Here is a 12684-nt window from a genome sequence, read left to right on the forward strand (position 1 = left end):
AGTCTTGCAATCAGACTTCCCAGAGCTGGTTCCAAGTGCACAAGCCTTGGGGGCTTCCGTACTCAAGGTTCCCGAGACGCGAGACCTCGGAGGGGTACGTGAAACGGTTCCCGAGATTGAAGCCTGGGGAGAGCCAACGAGAGATGCCCTTGCTTCCCATGGAGGGAGGCAGCCCCTTAGAAGTTCCATGATGGGCCTTCTTAGGGGTAGGAGAAGCAGCCTTCTCCTTCTTCGGCCAGTGAGCCTCAGGAGAAGATGGGGAGGAGGCAGCTGCGGACAAAGTCGAAGACAAAGACAAAGAAGACATTGATGACATCACCTTATGACTCCTCTTCTTCAATTTCTTCTTTGACATCATCTTCAGGATGGTGGTCAGCAACTGATCTCCCATACAGGAGAGAGCAGCAGGAGCAGCAGGAACAGCAGGAGCAACCAGAGCAGCTGGGGTCACGAAGATAGAAGGCGGGAGGGTTACTGCGTAACCCGGAGCAGGAGCATGAACATCAGTCTGGTCAACCACAGCTGGGGTCATGAGAGTCGGAACGTGTCGAGACCAATGTGGGGACCTAGGCGAATGCCGTCATAGTCACCGTGGTCTTGGTGGAGGTGACAAGGGCGTGAGTCACAACTGGAAGTACACGAGGGCGCAAAGCCTTAAGGCGTGCCAAGGACCTTGCACTGAAGGAACGCCTGAGAGCCCCAAGGAGACCCAAGTCTCCCAGAGCTCATCCACTTGATCTGAAGACAAAGTCGGGTGAGGGGAGGGAGGTTCCTCTCCCTCCGAGAAAGAAGCTTCCTCCTCAAAGTGAGCAGACCCACCAGAGCCAAGGGCACCCTGGTCCCCCCCTCCCCCAAACAATCTTCACCTGACAAAGCATGGAGGACGAAGAGAGGGAGATCACTCCCGAAGGAGAGACAGACATGCACAGAAGTTTAGCAGGAGGGAGAAATGAAGAAGGGGGGTTGGCAACCAAAGGTATAGTCAGCGTTGTGTTACCCCCCAGACAACGCTTTGGAAGCTTTCTTCTTGTACTGCCTCCTGCCAGTAAACTTCACCCACTGCGCAGGCGACCAGGAACAACACTCAATACAAGTAGATTCTGGATTGCAGTCATGCCCCCTGCAACTAGTGCAAAGGACTTGAGGGTCAACATCAATGGGTGAGCGGAAGGGGAGGACAACCGTTACTGTCAACACCAGGACACACGCTGGGTGACAGCCTTCCATACAGATGATTCATGGGTTTGCTCATTGTGTAAATATCAAACACACAAGCAGATGTTAGGATAAAAAAAAAAAGGCAAATTTTTAAAGTGATTTTTGTTTTTCCTAATTATACATACCTGAGGTCCTTTACAATAAGAATTACTTTCTGCGCAGCTGGAAACTGCCGTTTAACTTTAAACAAGGTGATGAAGTATGTAGTTAACTACTGACTACAGGTGGGAGTCCTGCCCACCCAGTCAGTATACACCCACTTTGCCTTTTGGCCCAGGAAGCAGAATGAGGGGTGGCTGAGGTAGGCATATAACTTGTAAAGGACCTCAGGTTTGTATAGTTAGGAAAAATACAAATTACTTTAAAAATTTGTCATTGTTCCTACGCAATACACAAACCATCGATCCATTACAATAGGAGGACTTACTTCTTGGAGGGAGGATTCTGAGTAATCTTCTGAACTGACTGGAGTTCACCTCACCTAGAACTCCTTCCTAGACCAGCCTTGACATGTTGACATGTTGAACAGAGGTGTGAATGACTGTATATTCAATTGTCAGACTTCTGGACCTTTCGAATTAGTGTGTGTGTGTGTGTGTGTGTGGGGGGGGGGGCAACACTGCTTCAAAAAAGGCTTGGATGAACCCACAGTGTGGGAGACAATAAAACTAGAGATAACCAATGGGTTTGTTTTAATGTCAGCCACCTTTCCCCTTGCTAGAGAGAGGGGAGGACTTGCATCTACTAATCTATCTAAGATTATAGACAGGGTGCTCCGTTATGTAGGCTCACCTGCATAACTGAGGTAACTCGTCTCTCTCTGCGAGAGTGGAGAGATACAAGAGAGAAGGAAGGGAGCCAGTTCCCCCACTCATATTTGCTCTTTGCCACCAAACACCTTAGGCAAGATGAAAACTGTCCACTATGGGATCTGGGTGAGCTACACAACTTGTTGAGCAGCCACCACAGGGCCCAGGGAAAAGGAGTTCCAGGGCCTGTGGGCAACATCCTCAAGGTAGAATGATATGAGAGTGGACAGCCACGCCAATTTCTGTCTTAATACCTGTAACACCGACCGGTTCTTCCAGAGCGTGAAGGACGGACCAATGTCCCTATCCCCTATCCTCGTGGCGTACTTGGAATGAACTCCTGGCCACATGCTGGCTACCGGGTACGCTCATTCGATAGCCTCACGAGGCCCAAAAAAAGTGTTTTGAACATTAAAGACTCCAACTGCACACAGTAGTATCTTGTATGATTACTACTGACCAGTTCGAGATGGGACTGAATGTGACTCAGAAGTACTGCTACGAATTTTGGCACAAACTCGAACATGACAGAACCTCATCTCCTTGAGTGCCATAGCCTGACTGGAGGCCTAGGCCTCTACAGACAAGAAGACTAAGCAGGATACCTCCTTCTTCAGGTGAGCTTACCTGTGGGTTTGCATCACCTGTCTGGGACCCTGGCACTGTTCCCATGCAAGAACATGCCGGGGGTGGGGCCAGGCTCGAGCGTTGAAACTTCACACTCTCTTGTGTTGGGCCCATGTCCGTAGATCAGGGACCGTTCTGGTGTCACGGGAGTCCGTGAGACCGTGCAGCAGCAGAAGAACCTTAACCTGCCCAGGGAAAAGATTCCCAAGGCTGAATTTGGTGACACGGGGTTCTATCGGAGCTCTGTGTACCTTTGGCGACACAGGTGTCCTCGAGAACTGTGCACCTCTGGTGACATGCATCTCCAAGAATCCGTATGCCTGTAAAGTCCGTGACATGGGGTTCCGTGGAACTCCGAACAACAGTTGCTACCAATACACGGGGATCAGAGTAACGGCCATGCGCTAGCGGAGGGTACTTCACCGGCCCAGCGAGATGACTTCCGGGGGGCCGGTGTCAGAGGCATGGGTGTCCATGGAGACCTGTGATTCTGTTGCTCTCATGACAATGGGTTCCGAAGAGCCCCGTACCATGGTTCACACATCCGTAGACAGGGGACAGCAACTGAGAGATCCCTTGCCTCTTCTGAGGCTTGAAGATTGTTCCATGAGTTTGGGAGATGTTTCAACCAACAACAGTGGCAGTGGAACAATAGAACAGTACAATGACAGCTTCTGTTGTGTTGATCTATCGTTGGGAGGCTCTAAAGATTGGGAAATCTTGTGTAATATCTGGGTGTGAGGGTCAAATCTCTGTCACCTGACACAGGTGATGAGCTTAATAGCCATTATGTTCCAATTTCCCAAAATGTACCTGGCTACCAGCTCTGCCGAGTGTGCAGCCGCCCACTCGTACGCTTGCATCGTCAACCTGTCGAGTTGGAGGGAAATCTGTTCCCCTCCCCCGCCCCCGCTTGTCAACAGAAGTTACTCTCGCGGTGAAGGGGGTACTGAAGCTCATCCATACCACAGGGTAGCTTACCAAACTCCTGAACCTCTAGAAAAGCTAAGGAAGCTGTCCCGAGATTTGAATACTGGTGTGGAGATGTTTGCCATACTGGTTCTGCTCACCTGAAAGAAGCAAATCTTCCAGGTGTGCGAATCTTCCCTCGGTTGATGTACCTGAAAACAGGGGCATGACGGGAGGGGGAGTGTGAAGAGACACTCCAACAAAGTTCTTGTCGTCTTGACACCAGGCTAGTTCCCAATTCCTTTCCCTCCTAGAGGAATGGAAAAGAATAGGGAGTCCCTTATCAGAGACAAGAATTCTTGCATTCTCCACTGAAAGGAACAAAGGGAAGCATTCCTGAGGGCCTGGCTTCCTACAGGGCAAGAGGTGAATGAGGGCAACTTGTCACTGTTGAGTTGTCTACTCCTTAGTAACAGGAACAACTGAACTCTTCTCTGAACCTGCTGACATCGGGCTAAGACCGAAACACCAGCATGACAGGACACTAAGTATTCTGCTCGAGTGTGAGGATGAGCTTCTCAAACTTGAACTAGACTACCAAGTCATGGCCAAGTAGAGAAGTCATCTCCTGTCCCCAGAAAGACACGTATTCGGAAATATGTATCCTTAACAAGTACTAACAGTATTGTCTTCAGCAATGCCTGCACCTCATGACGTGCCCAGTCTTCTTCAAGGACGTGGCCCTCTGACAATAAGAAGACTGTTTGGGGGACCTCCTTGATGCTTCTTCAAGTGCTCGGACCTTGAGTTGGAAGCACCTGAACCAGACCCTGGCTGAGTGCTCGAAGCAGTACCCGTAGGGGGTGAAGAAGCACCTGCATACTTGATCACCTTCTCTCTTGCAGTGTCTGAACCAAACTGGGGAGGAGACTCCCCAGTACTGATTTGGGGAATTCAAGGTTTCGCTGAAACCTGAGCACCTGAAATGACTCGATCCTGCTATGAGGACCGAGCACTCAAAACTCCCGAATCACACCTGGATGATCAACGGTAGTCATATCTACCTGCGTGTCCAAAGAGACACAGGAAGAGGTAGGCAAGTACCAGTCTTGGAAGGTAACTTCCAAGAACTGGTTTTACATGTGTGGGTCTTGGAGACCCGTACGCTCAAGGCTCCTGAATCAGGAGACCTAGGCTAGGTCTTTGATGCAGCCCAAGTCCGGAGACTGGGGAGAGCCAAAGAGAGATCTCTCTGCCTCCCCTGTGGAGGGAGACAGCCCCTTAGAAACCCCATGACTGGACTTCCTTGGTGGGGGAGAAGCAACCTTCTTCTTCTGCTGGCGAGCATCAAAAGAAGGTGGGGCGGCGGCAGCAGACGAAGACAAAGATGGTGAAGATGACGATTGAAACTTCTCTTCTTTGATTTTCTCCTCCAAGGCAAATTTCCAAGATGGCAGTGAATTGTTGAGGAGCAGACGGGAGGGTTATAGGATAACCTGCAGGAGCATGCGGAAAGGTATGGTTCACAACTACTTAGGCAGATCCCGACCATGGCAAGGCAACTGGGACTCTGAGCTCTTTCCCACGTCCCCAGAGTTCCAATGGCTGATGAACAGCCCATAGAGAAAGCCATCGTCTCTTCCTGGAGACTGTAAAATTGCCGTATCAAACAGATGTCTCTGAGCGTCTGCCAGAGTCCTCTGATAATCTCTCTACCACTCAAGCATACACCCGGTTCGGTCCATGGACCGAATCCAGAGCATAGGCTTCCATGGTCAAGTGGGATGGAATAGTGAACGTTCCCAGCTCTGAACACTGGTTCTGTCCTGTTCCTGGTTCCCATAAAAACTCTCAAGAGACAGAGGGGACAGGTGAGAGATACCAAGCACCCTTTATGTACCTGACAGAGGCCAAAGCCCCGACAGGCAAGTTTAAAGAGCGTGAGCGATTGTCAAACTGTGTTGATGGCAGCCGTACGGGTCTGGGAGAGCGCTCCTTTTCAAACGAACGTGGATGGGGGCCATCCCAAAGACATACTACAGTCTTCTCTCTGCTTGGTAGGGAACTCTTACCAGACTGGGAAGGATTCCCAGACTGGTACCGTTGCACCAGGGGTCTGTGCAACCCTGGGCAGTGGTTGCTCCCATGCCATATACACAAATCGAGTTGCAGTACCATACTGGTAGTACCACGAGTGAGAGATCCCGTAGTCTTCTCCGTGAAGAAGGTTGGCCGTCAGAAGCCCTATGGGACTTCTACGGTTGGGAAAGGTACCCTTCTTCTTCCTCTGCTTAGTAGCTTTGGAAGAAGAAGGGGAGGAGATGACAGCACACGAAGGAGATGAAGGAGAAAACAATGAATTCTTGAATTTCAATATCGGTCTGACACTGTTCCTGTACAGCAACAGGTTGGGGTCTGTTCACAAAAACGTGCACAGAAACTATCCCCATGTGAGCGGCTCCTATGTGCGAACAAGGGCAAGGGCTGACCCTGGGAGCAACTGCGCACTCTCAGGCGTGAACTCCGGATGTCTTCAAGATGTGCCCCAGTCTTCTTCGAGACCTTGGCCTCTTACACGCAAAGAAGACTGTATGGGGAACTCGTTGATAGCTTCTCTAGGCTGCACCGCTACGGGATCCTGGCCAAGTGCTCGGGAGAGTACTAGCAGGGGGTGAGGCAGCGCTTGCATGTTGTGCACCCACTCTCTCCTTATCAGTGTCATGGAGGTTTGTCAATAATAGAGGAGCCTACACCATCCTGTAGGGGTGGACCACAATACCGGTAAAGGTAACTAAGGGTTTCTAAGAAACCCAAGTACTTGCGGTGATGCAGGTCTCTTTGGAAGACCGCACACCTGAAGCTCCTGAATCACGAATCTTTCGTGCATCAGTTCCTTCTAATACCCGAGAATTCAAGGAATCTTGAGCAGAGGTAGGCTCTATACCAGTCCACAGAGTGACTCCATGGTAGTGGTAAAGGGTAACTTCAGGTTTTGAGAAAACCCAAGTACCTGAGGTGACGCTAGTCCCGCTCAAGACTTGCACACCCAAACTCCCGAGTCACAAATGGATTGGTCATCGTTGCTTTTTCTACCCAAGTGTCCAAAGAAACTTGAGCAGAAGAAAGATTATACCAGTCTTCGGAGGTAACTCCATGAACTAGTAAAGGTAACTTGGGGTTTTGAGAAAACCAGAGTACTGGCGGTGATGCGAGCCCCGCTCGAGACTCACACACCTGAAGCTCCTGAGTCACGAGCAAATCGATCATCGGTGGCTCCCTCTAATCGAGTGTCCGAGGAAACTCGAGCAGAAGGAGGATTATACCAGTCCGTGAAGGTAACTCCACAGTACTGGTAAAGGTAACTCGAGGTTTCGAAGAAACATGAGTACTCGGAGTGACACGATTCTCCTTGAAGGTTCACGCACTTGAGCTTCCAAGTCGTGTACATGATGATCATCAGTTGCTCTTTTTACCCGAGAGTTTGAAGAAATACGGGCGGAAGTACAAACTAGTCCGGGAAAAAAAAACTTCCTGGAACTAGCATAGGTGACACAGGTTACCTCTTCAAATTGTCATATCTGAGGAGACCCGCAACACGGTTCCCGATTCTGAAGAAGTGTTCAAGCACTGAGTAAATGAAGGTGAAGACAATGATGATGAAACAATTCTCTTCTTCGACTTCTACCATAATACCATCGCTGTCCCGGGATCCTTAGAGCATTCCCAAGCGGGAATGTGAAGGAGGAATGAGTGCACACATACTCTGGACTCCCTCCCTCACTCTCTCTCACCGAGTCGTGCCACAGGGTTCCGTGGGAACCCGATTAGCAGTTGCTTAATGCCTGTAGACAAATCAAAATGAGCAATCGGCAACATACAGGGACAGCAATACAGGCAGTCTCCGGTTATCGGCGATCCGGTTTTAGGGTGCTTGTCTAGCAACGACGACAATCAGATTTTCAACACCGATTCCCGGTTATCGGCAGCACTGACCCCCAGTTATCGGCGCTGATAACGGGATACTGGCGCCAATAACTGAGGATCGGCGCTATTATCACCGATTTTCAGTTGTCAGCGATTTTCGGTTATCATCAAGCTGTCGGGAATGGAACCCCAACGATACCCCAGTAATGCCTGTACTACAAGAGACCCTTACTTCCCAGGCATTCAAGCTCTACAACAACTGAAAAATACTAAAACATTACAAATGTCAAAGAAAATTTCAGCATACAAACCTTCCTGTGCACAAAAAAGGGATAAAATTCTCCCAGAGAGAATGTGTCACAGACCAAAACATGTAAGCGAAGTGAAAAAACCAGTTTGACACATCATTGGCTAATAAAAGTCATAGGGATTATGTATATCAGTATGAACCGCTATATCAGAATACTGAAAGCGTAAACTCAAGTGTTAAACAAGGAATTGTACTTGCACATATTATAACATGTTATATTCATATATTAGAAATATCAACAATAAGCTAAGATGTAAACAAAGTAAAATGGCAGGCAGAGAGGGGAAGAGCTCACGTCCTTCCTTGCCAACGGCCAAAAGCAAAGTGGGTGTACATGTACTGGGTGGGCGGGACTCCCACTCATAGTCAGTAGTTAACTACGCATTTCATCAGCTTGTTTAAGTTGAATGGCTGAATCCAGCCGCGCTGAAAGTAATTCCTACCGTAAAGGACCGATGATTTATATATTGTGTAGGAACAAAGAACAAAACAAGCAAGATCCCACCAGAAAAAAGTGAAACAGCGATCAGGGCAGGGAGTCAGGAAACAAGTCTGCATCATACAACGGCTAAAAGCAGATTGGAATGTTTACATCTGGGCAGGCAGGACTCCCACCTACCAGGCGGTAGTTAACTGCCTAACCACCTTGTTCGAAAGTTTAATGGCCGTTCCAGCTTCGCTGAAAGTAATTCCTCATGTAAAGGACTGATGGTTTGTATATAGTGTGGGAACAATTTGAACTTATGGGTGTCAAAGGGGAGTGCTCCAAACATAATTCTAACTTGTGACCCTATCTGTTTGTACCCCTGAATGTTCTTAAGTAGGGTGGTATTGTAAAAGGTCTGGTGTATGCCGCCAAGAACCCAATAACTATTAAGTCTGATGAGGAGGTGGTTCACAAATCTATTGACTTTTTTAGCTTCTGCAGTCATTGATTACATTCCAAGTGAACAATAAAGTGCAGATGCACTGCTACACAATCCCTAACCACAGTACAAAGGGTAACTTGCACACTGGTCTCCCACAAGACACAAAAAGATGAATTTGAAGATCTCTGAAGAGCACTCAGTACCATGCATACTCAAAGAGTGTGCATAAGCCAAACATTCAGCACTGGTTTCCCTTCTGTAACCCTGAGAAAGTAAGGGGTGTGGCAGCCTACCTTGCTGTCCAAGCACAGTTGATGTGAACATCTTGCACCACACCAAACAAACAGGTTGCACATACCCAGTCCCCAGTGTGTCTCCTCAGATCCGCGAAGGGGAGGAAAGGTGGTTCATGAACACGTGAATGCTTGGTCCTGGAACCATGCACCTGCTGAGTGAGCAGGATGAACAGACTTTCTCTGGTGATCCCTCAAGATTAGGCAAGAAAGAGCCCTGTCTAAATGGGTAAGTATGGTGTGGCCCATACCTGCCCTGCCAGAGGCCATGAACGATCACTAGCAGGTGACCGAGAGCCATTTAGTCCTCGAAGGGAAGACTGCTATTGAAGACTCAACCATGCTGAGCTTCTAGCGGCTACAGCAACGGCAAACAACGTTGTAAGTGTTGCAGCAACAGTAGGTACAGCATACGATGTCATGACAGATGCCTCAACAGTGGACTCTCAAATGCTGTAAGATAATATGTAGGATCCTCACATCCATGATACCCCATGCCCTCTCCTCAAAATGGGTGTAATCAGGGAAGGAGCTGCAGGACTTCTATAAACAAGGGAGGGCAGTAGGGCAAAACTTGCCTGCTACCTCTTCTACCTAATGCCTCCCAGCAGCAGTACCATCTATCCAACAACTGCAATACTGCTGAAATTGCAGGGAAAATTATACACAACAATGAGGATTCATTAAAATAAAAATTGGAGAGGATGAAGAAACTAATCCTTCAAAGTTCACAAAAATCTCAAAAACAAAAACAAGCAAAAAAATTTGTTCAATTTAGCAGTGAGGAAAAGCACAGCAATACATCCTCACAAGGCAAAAGCCAAAACACAAAGTGGCTAGGGTGGGTAGGTGGGTGAGGAGTATTCCCACACTCAACCATCTTAACCACCAGTTAACTACCTTGTTACCAAATTCAACAACTGATCCAGCTTGTGCTGAAGGGGACCCCAGTATAAAAGGTGATTGTTGCTATTTCTGCAGGAACAAATTAATACCTGTATTGTAATTCAACCTTCTTTGCAAGTTCCTAAACAAAAACACTAAAGGGATTAAACAACTGTGATTGTAACTTGAAATGTGAGGTCATGGGTATTGTGTGGAAAGATGATTACTGTACCTCAAAACTTAACAGAAATAATCAGAAATACTCAAGTGCACACCAAACACAAAGGAAAAGGGAAAATTCAATAACAGGAAATAACACTGGCAGTTCTAATTACAATACATATGAAAAAGGATATAAATCAAAGTTAAACCAAAGGATAATAAGCATTGAGTAGAAAATGACTGAAAATTGATCAGCAACAACTGTATGTTGCAAAATAGCAAAGCAAAGTTGAGGACAACCTCACAATGAAGTGCATGGTCCTGAGACATAACTGAATGATCTGGACTGTTACTAAAAATCAATAGTTAACAGGTGCCTATGCAAATACAGTATACTTGACTGATCTACTTTTGTTTCTTAGACTTCAGAATTAACCTGTCTAGGGATACTATAAACTGAGGACTTTATGTGATTGACAGGTTTAATAATGAACAACAGTATTTCTTACCACTGCTGAGTTTCAATCTTCTGGTCTGCCAGGGCCTTGGCTAGACTTCTATTATTTTTTCGTAGTTTTTTAAGCCGTAGTTCATACACAGCAGCCATATTAATGCCTGGAACATTAATAAAGAAAATCTATGAAGCACAGAAAATTAAATGTAATTTATAAGCTCATTTTTGTTAATTGCCTCAAATCAGTCATTATTATTATTATTAAAACAGCTTAACCAGACCACTGAGCTGACTATCAGCTCTCATAGGGCTGACCGGAAGGATTTTAATGAAATACTAAGTCTAGGCCAGAGGCCAAGCGCTAGGACCAAATAGGTCATTCAGTGTGGTGATGAATGAATGAAAATGAAACTGCACAGAGGCATAGGCTCTCACACTGGAACACATGCACACAACAAATAAATTTACTCATGTTTTCATGCATACACACTCTAAAAATAAGGAATATAAAAATTCAGAATAAGTTAAGTAATATTTAAAAATTTTTTTTAATTCATTAAACACCCTACAGGTTTTCATAATTTCATCATTTACTTATTTTTATATTTTATCAATTAAATCACAGTCCCTCATGAATATTAAAATTGGAATTACTGAAAATATAGAAGATTCTGAAAAAATGTCCCTCCATGATTTACTTCTAAAAGTTGATAATTATTGTTGATTATATTTTGGACAATCATATAATATACAGTACATGTTTGGCTGTTATCATCACTTTGCACTCTGAGCATTCAGGAGGAGGGCCATGTGGATTGTTCATCAAGTGTCCAAGTGTCAAACGAGTATGGCCTATTCGAAAACATCAGAATTATTTGTGTGTGTCTCCTTCACTGATATGATGAACTCAATTGTCCAATGCAGGATTTTATCTGTTTCAATTTATTATTTATGGGTTCCTCATTCCATATATTTTGCCTTTTATTTACAATGATGATTGTTCTTATATATAGTCACTAATAGGGATGTTTACATTTGCTCTTGTCATGTGGACTGCCTCTTTAGCTGCTTTATCAGTCTCTTCATTTCCTTTAATCCCTACATGGGACAGGCTCCAACATATTTCAATATTTTTCAATAATTATACAACATTCGGAGTGAAAACTTAATTTGTTGTACAATATTATTTTTTGGTTTATAACTTTGAATGGCTTCTATAGCACTTCTGGAGTTGCTAAAAATCACAAAATTATTAAATGAGGCTTCTTTAATTATTTTTATGGCTGATGCTATTGCACAAACTCAGCTGTAAATACTGAGGAATTATCAGGTAAAGAAAACTAATACGTTTTGTCTTGGGATACTGTAGGCTTAGATCTGCCTGTGTAAATTGTGTAATGTGGACCTTTTTGGATTGTGTTCCACTGCATGTTGTCTATAGTGGTCTGGGGTATAAGAAAAACTTTTTGATAAATATTTTAAGTGTGCAAATCTTCATTTTGCTATTAGTCCAAGGAGGAGGTAATTTTACTACTGAAGGTAACTGTACAGTATACTGTATCTCTATGTAGTGACTCAAACAATCTTCTAGCTCTAATCTTGATTCAAATAATTTTTTGGTTGGTGAATCATTTGTTTGAATTCTCACTGCACTCTTCATTGTTACTGACACTCTATGGAGAGAGAGAGAGAGAGAGAGGTAGTTTACCACATTCAACTTGTAAAGATGACGTACCTGAGGATCTAAGGACTCCTGAATATATTCTCAGGCCTTGTTATGAACTGGGTCTAACGTTTTCAGCATTGCGTCTGATGTTCACCCATGTATTTCACTTACATAGTCAATAATAGACAGCATAATTATTGCTTTATACAGTACAGTTAGGGTATGTCTATTGGCTCCCCAAGTAGTGTTTGGTAGTTTTTAATTAGATTTAATGATCTCTTTCATTTTGATTTGATGTATGTATGTGGACTTTCCTGTTCAAGCGAGTATCAAATACTACTCCCAAAAATTTTGCTATTTGGCCAAGTGGTATACAGTACTATGGTTTCTTATTTTTAAATCAATTTCTTCACCTTTTTTTCCACTTTTTATTTTTAAAACACGATTGCTTGAGTTTTATCTATGGAAAATTGAACCTACAGATGAGGCCCATTCATCTATTTTTACTATTCTTTTCTTAATGATTCTTTCTGCATGTTTTATTCGAGGTGCTGAATA

The 12684-nt window shown here is 45.2% G+C and overlaps 1 protein-coding gene across 6 annotated transcripts in view; it reads right to left on the bottom strand.

Moving 5' to 3' along the window:
• The window catches only part of LOC136828655 (NK-tumor recognition protein-like), a 124636-nt gene that overhangs the window by 92150 nt on the left and 19802 nt on the right, over positions 1–12684 (bottom strand). For all 6 annotated transcript variants that reach the window (XM_067086702.1, XM_067086701.1, XM_067086704.1 and 3 more), the window contains one exon: positions 10516–10621. In XM_067086702.1, coding sequence (XP_066942803.1) covers positions 10516–10621 — 106 coding nt within the window. Of the gene's footprint in view, positions 1–10515; positions 10622–12684 lie in introns of those variants that run through there.

This window comes from Macrobrachium rosenbergii, chromosome 43 (genome assembly GCF_040412425.1).
Source record: "Macrobrachium rosenbergii isolate ZJJX-2024 chromosome 43, ASM4041242v1, whole genome shotgun sequence".
NCBI classification, from domain to species: domain Eukaryota; kingdom Metazoa; phylum Arthropoda; class Malacostraca; order Decapoda; family Palaemonidae; genus Macrobrachium; species Macrobrachium rosenbergii.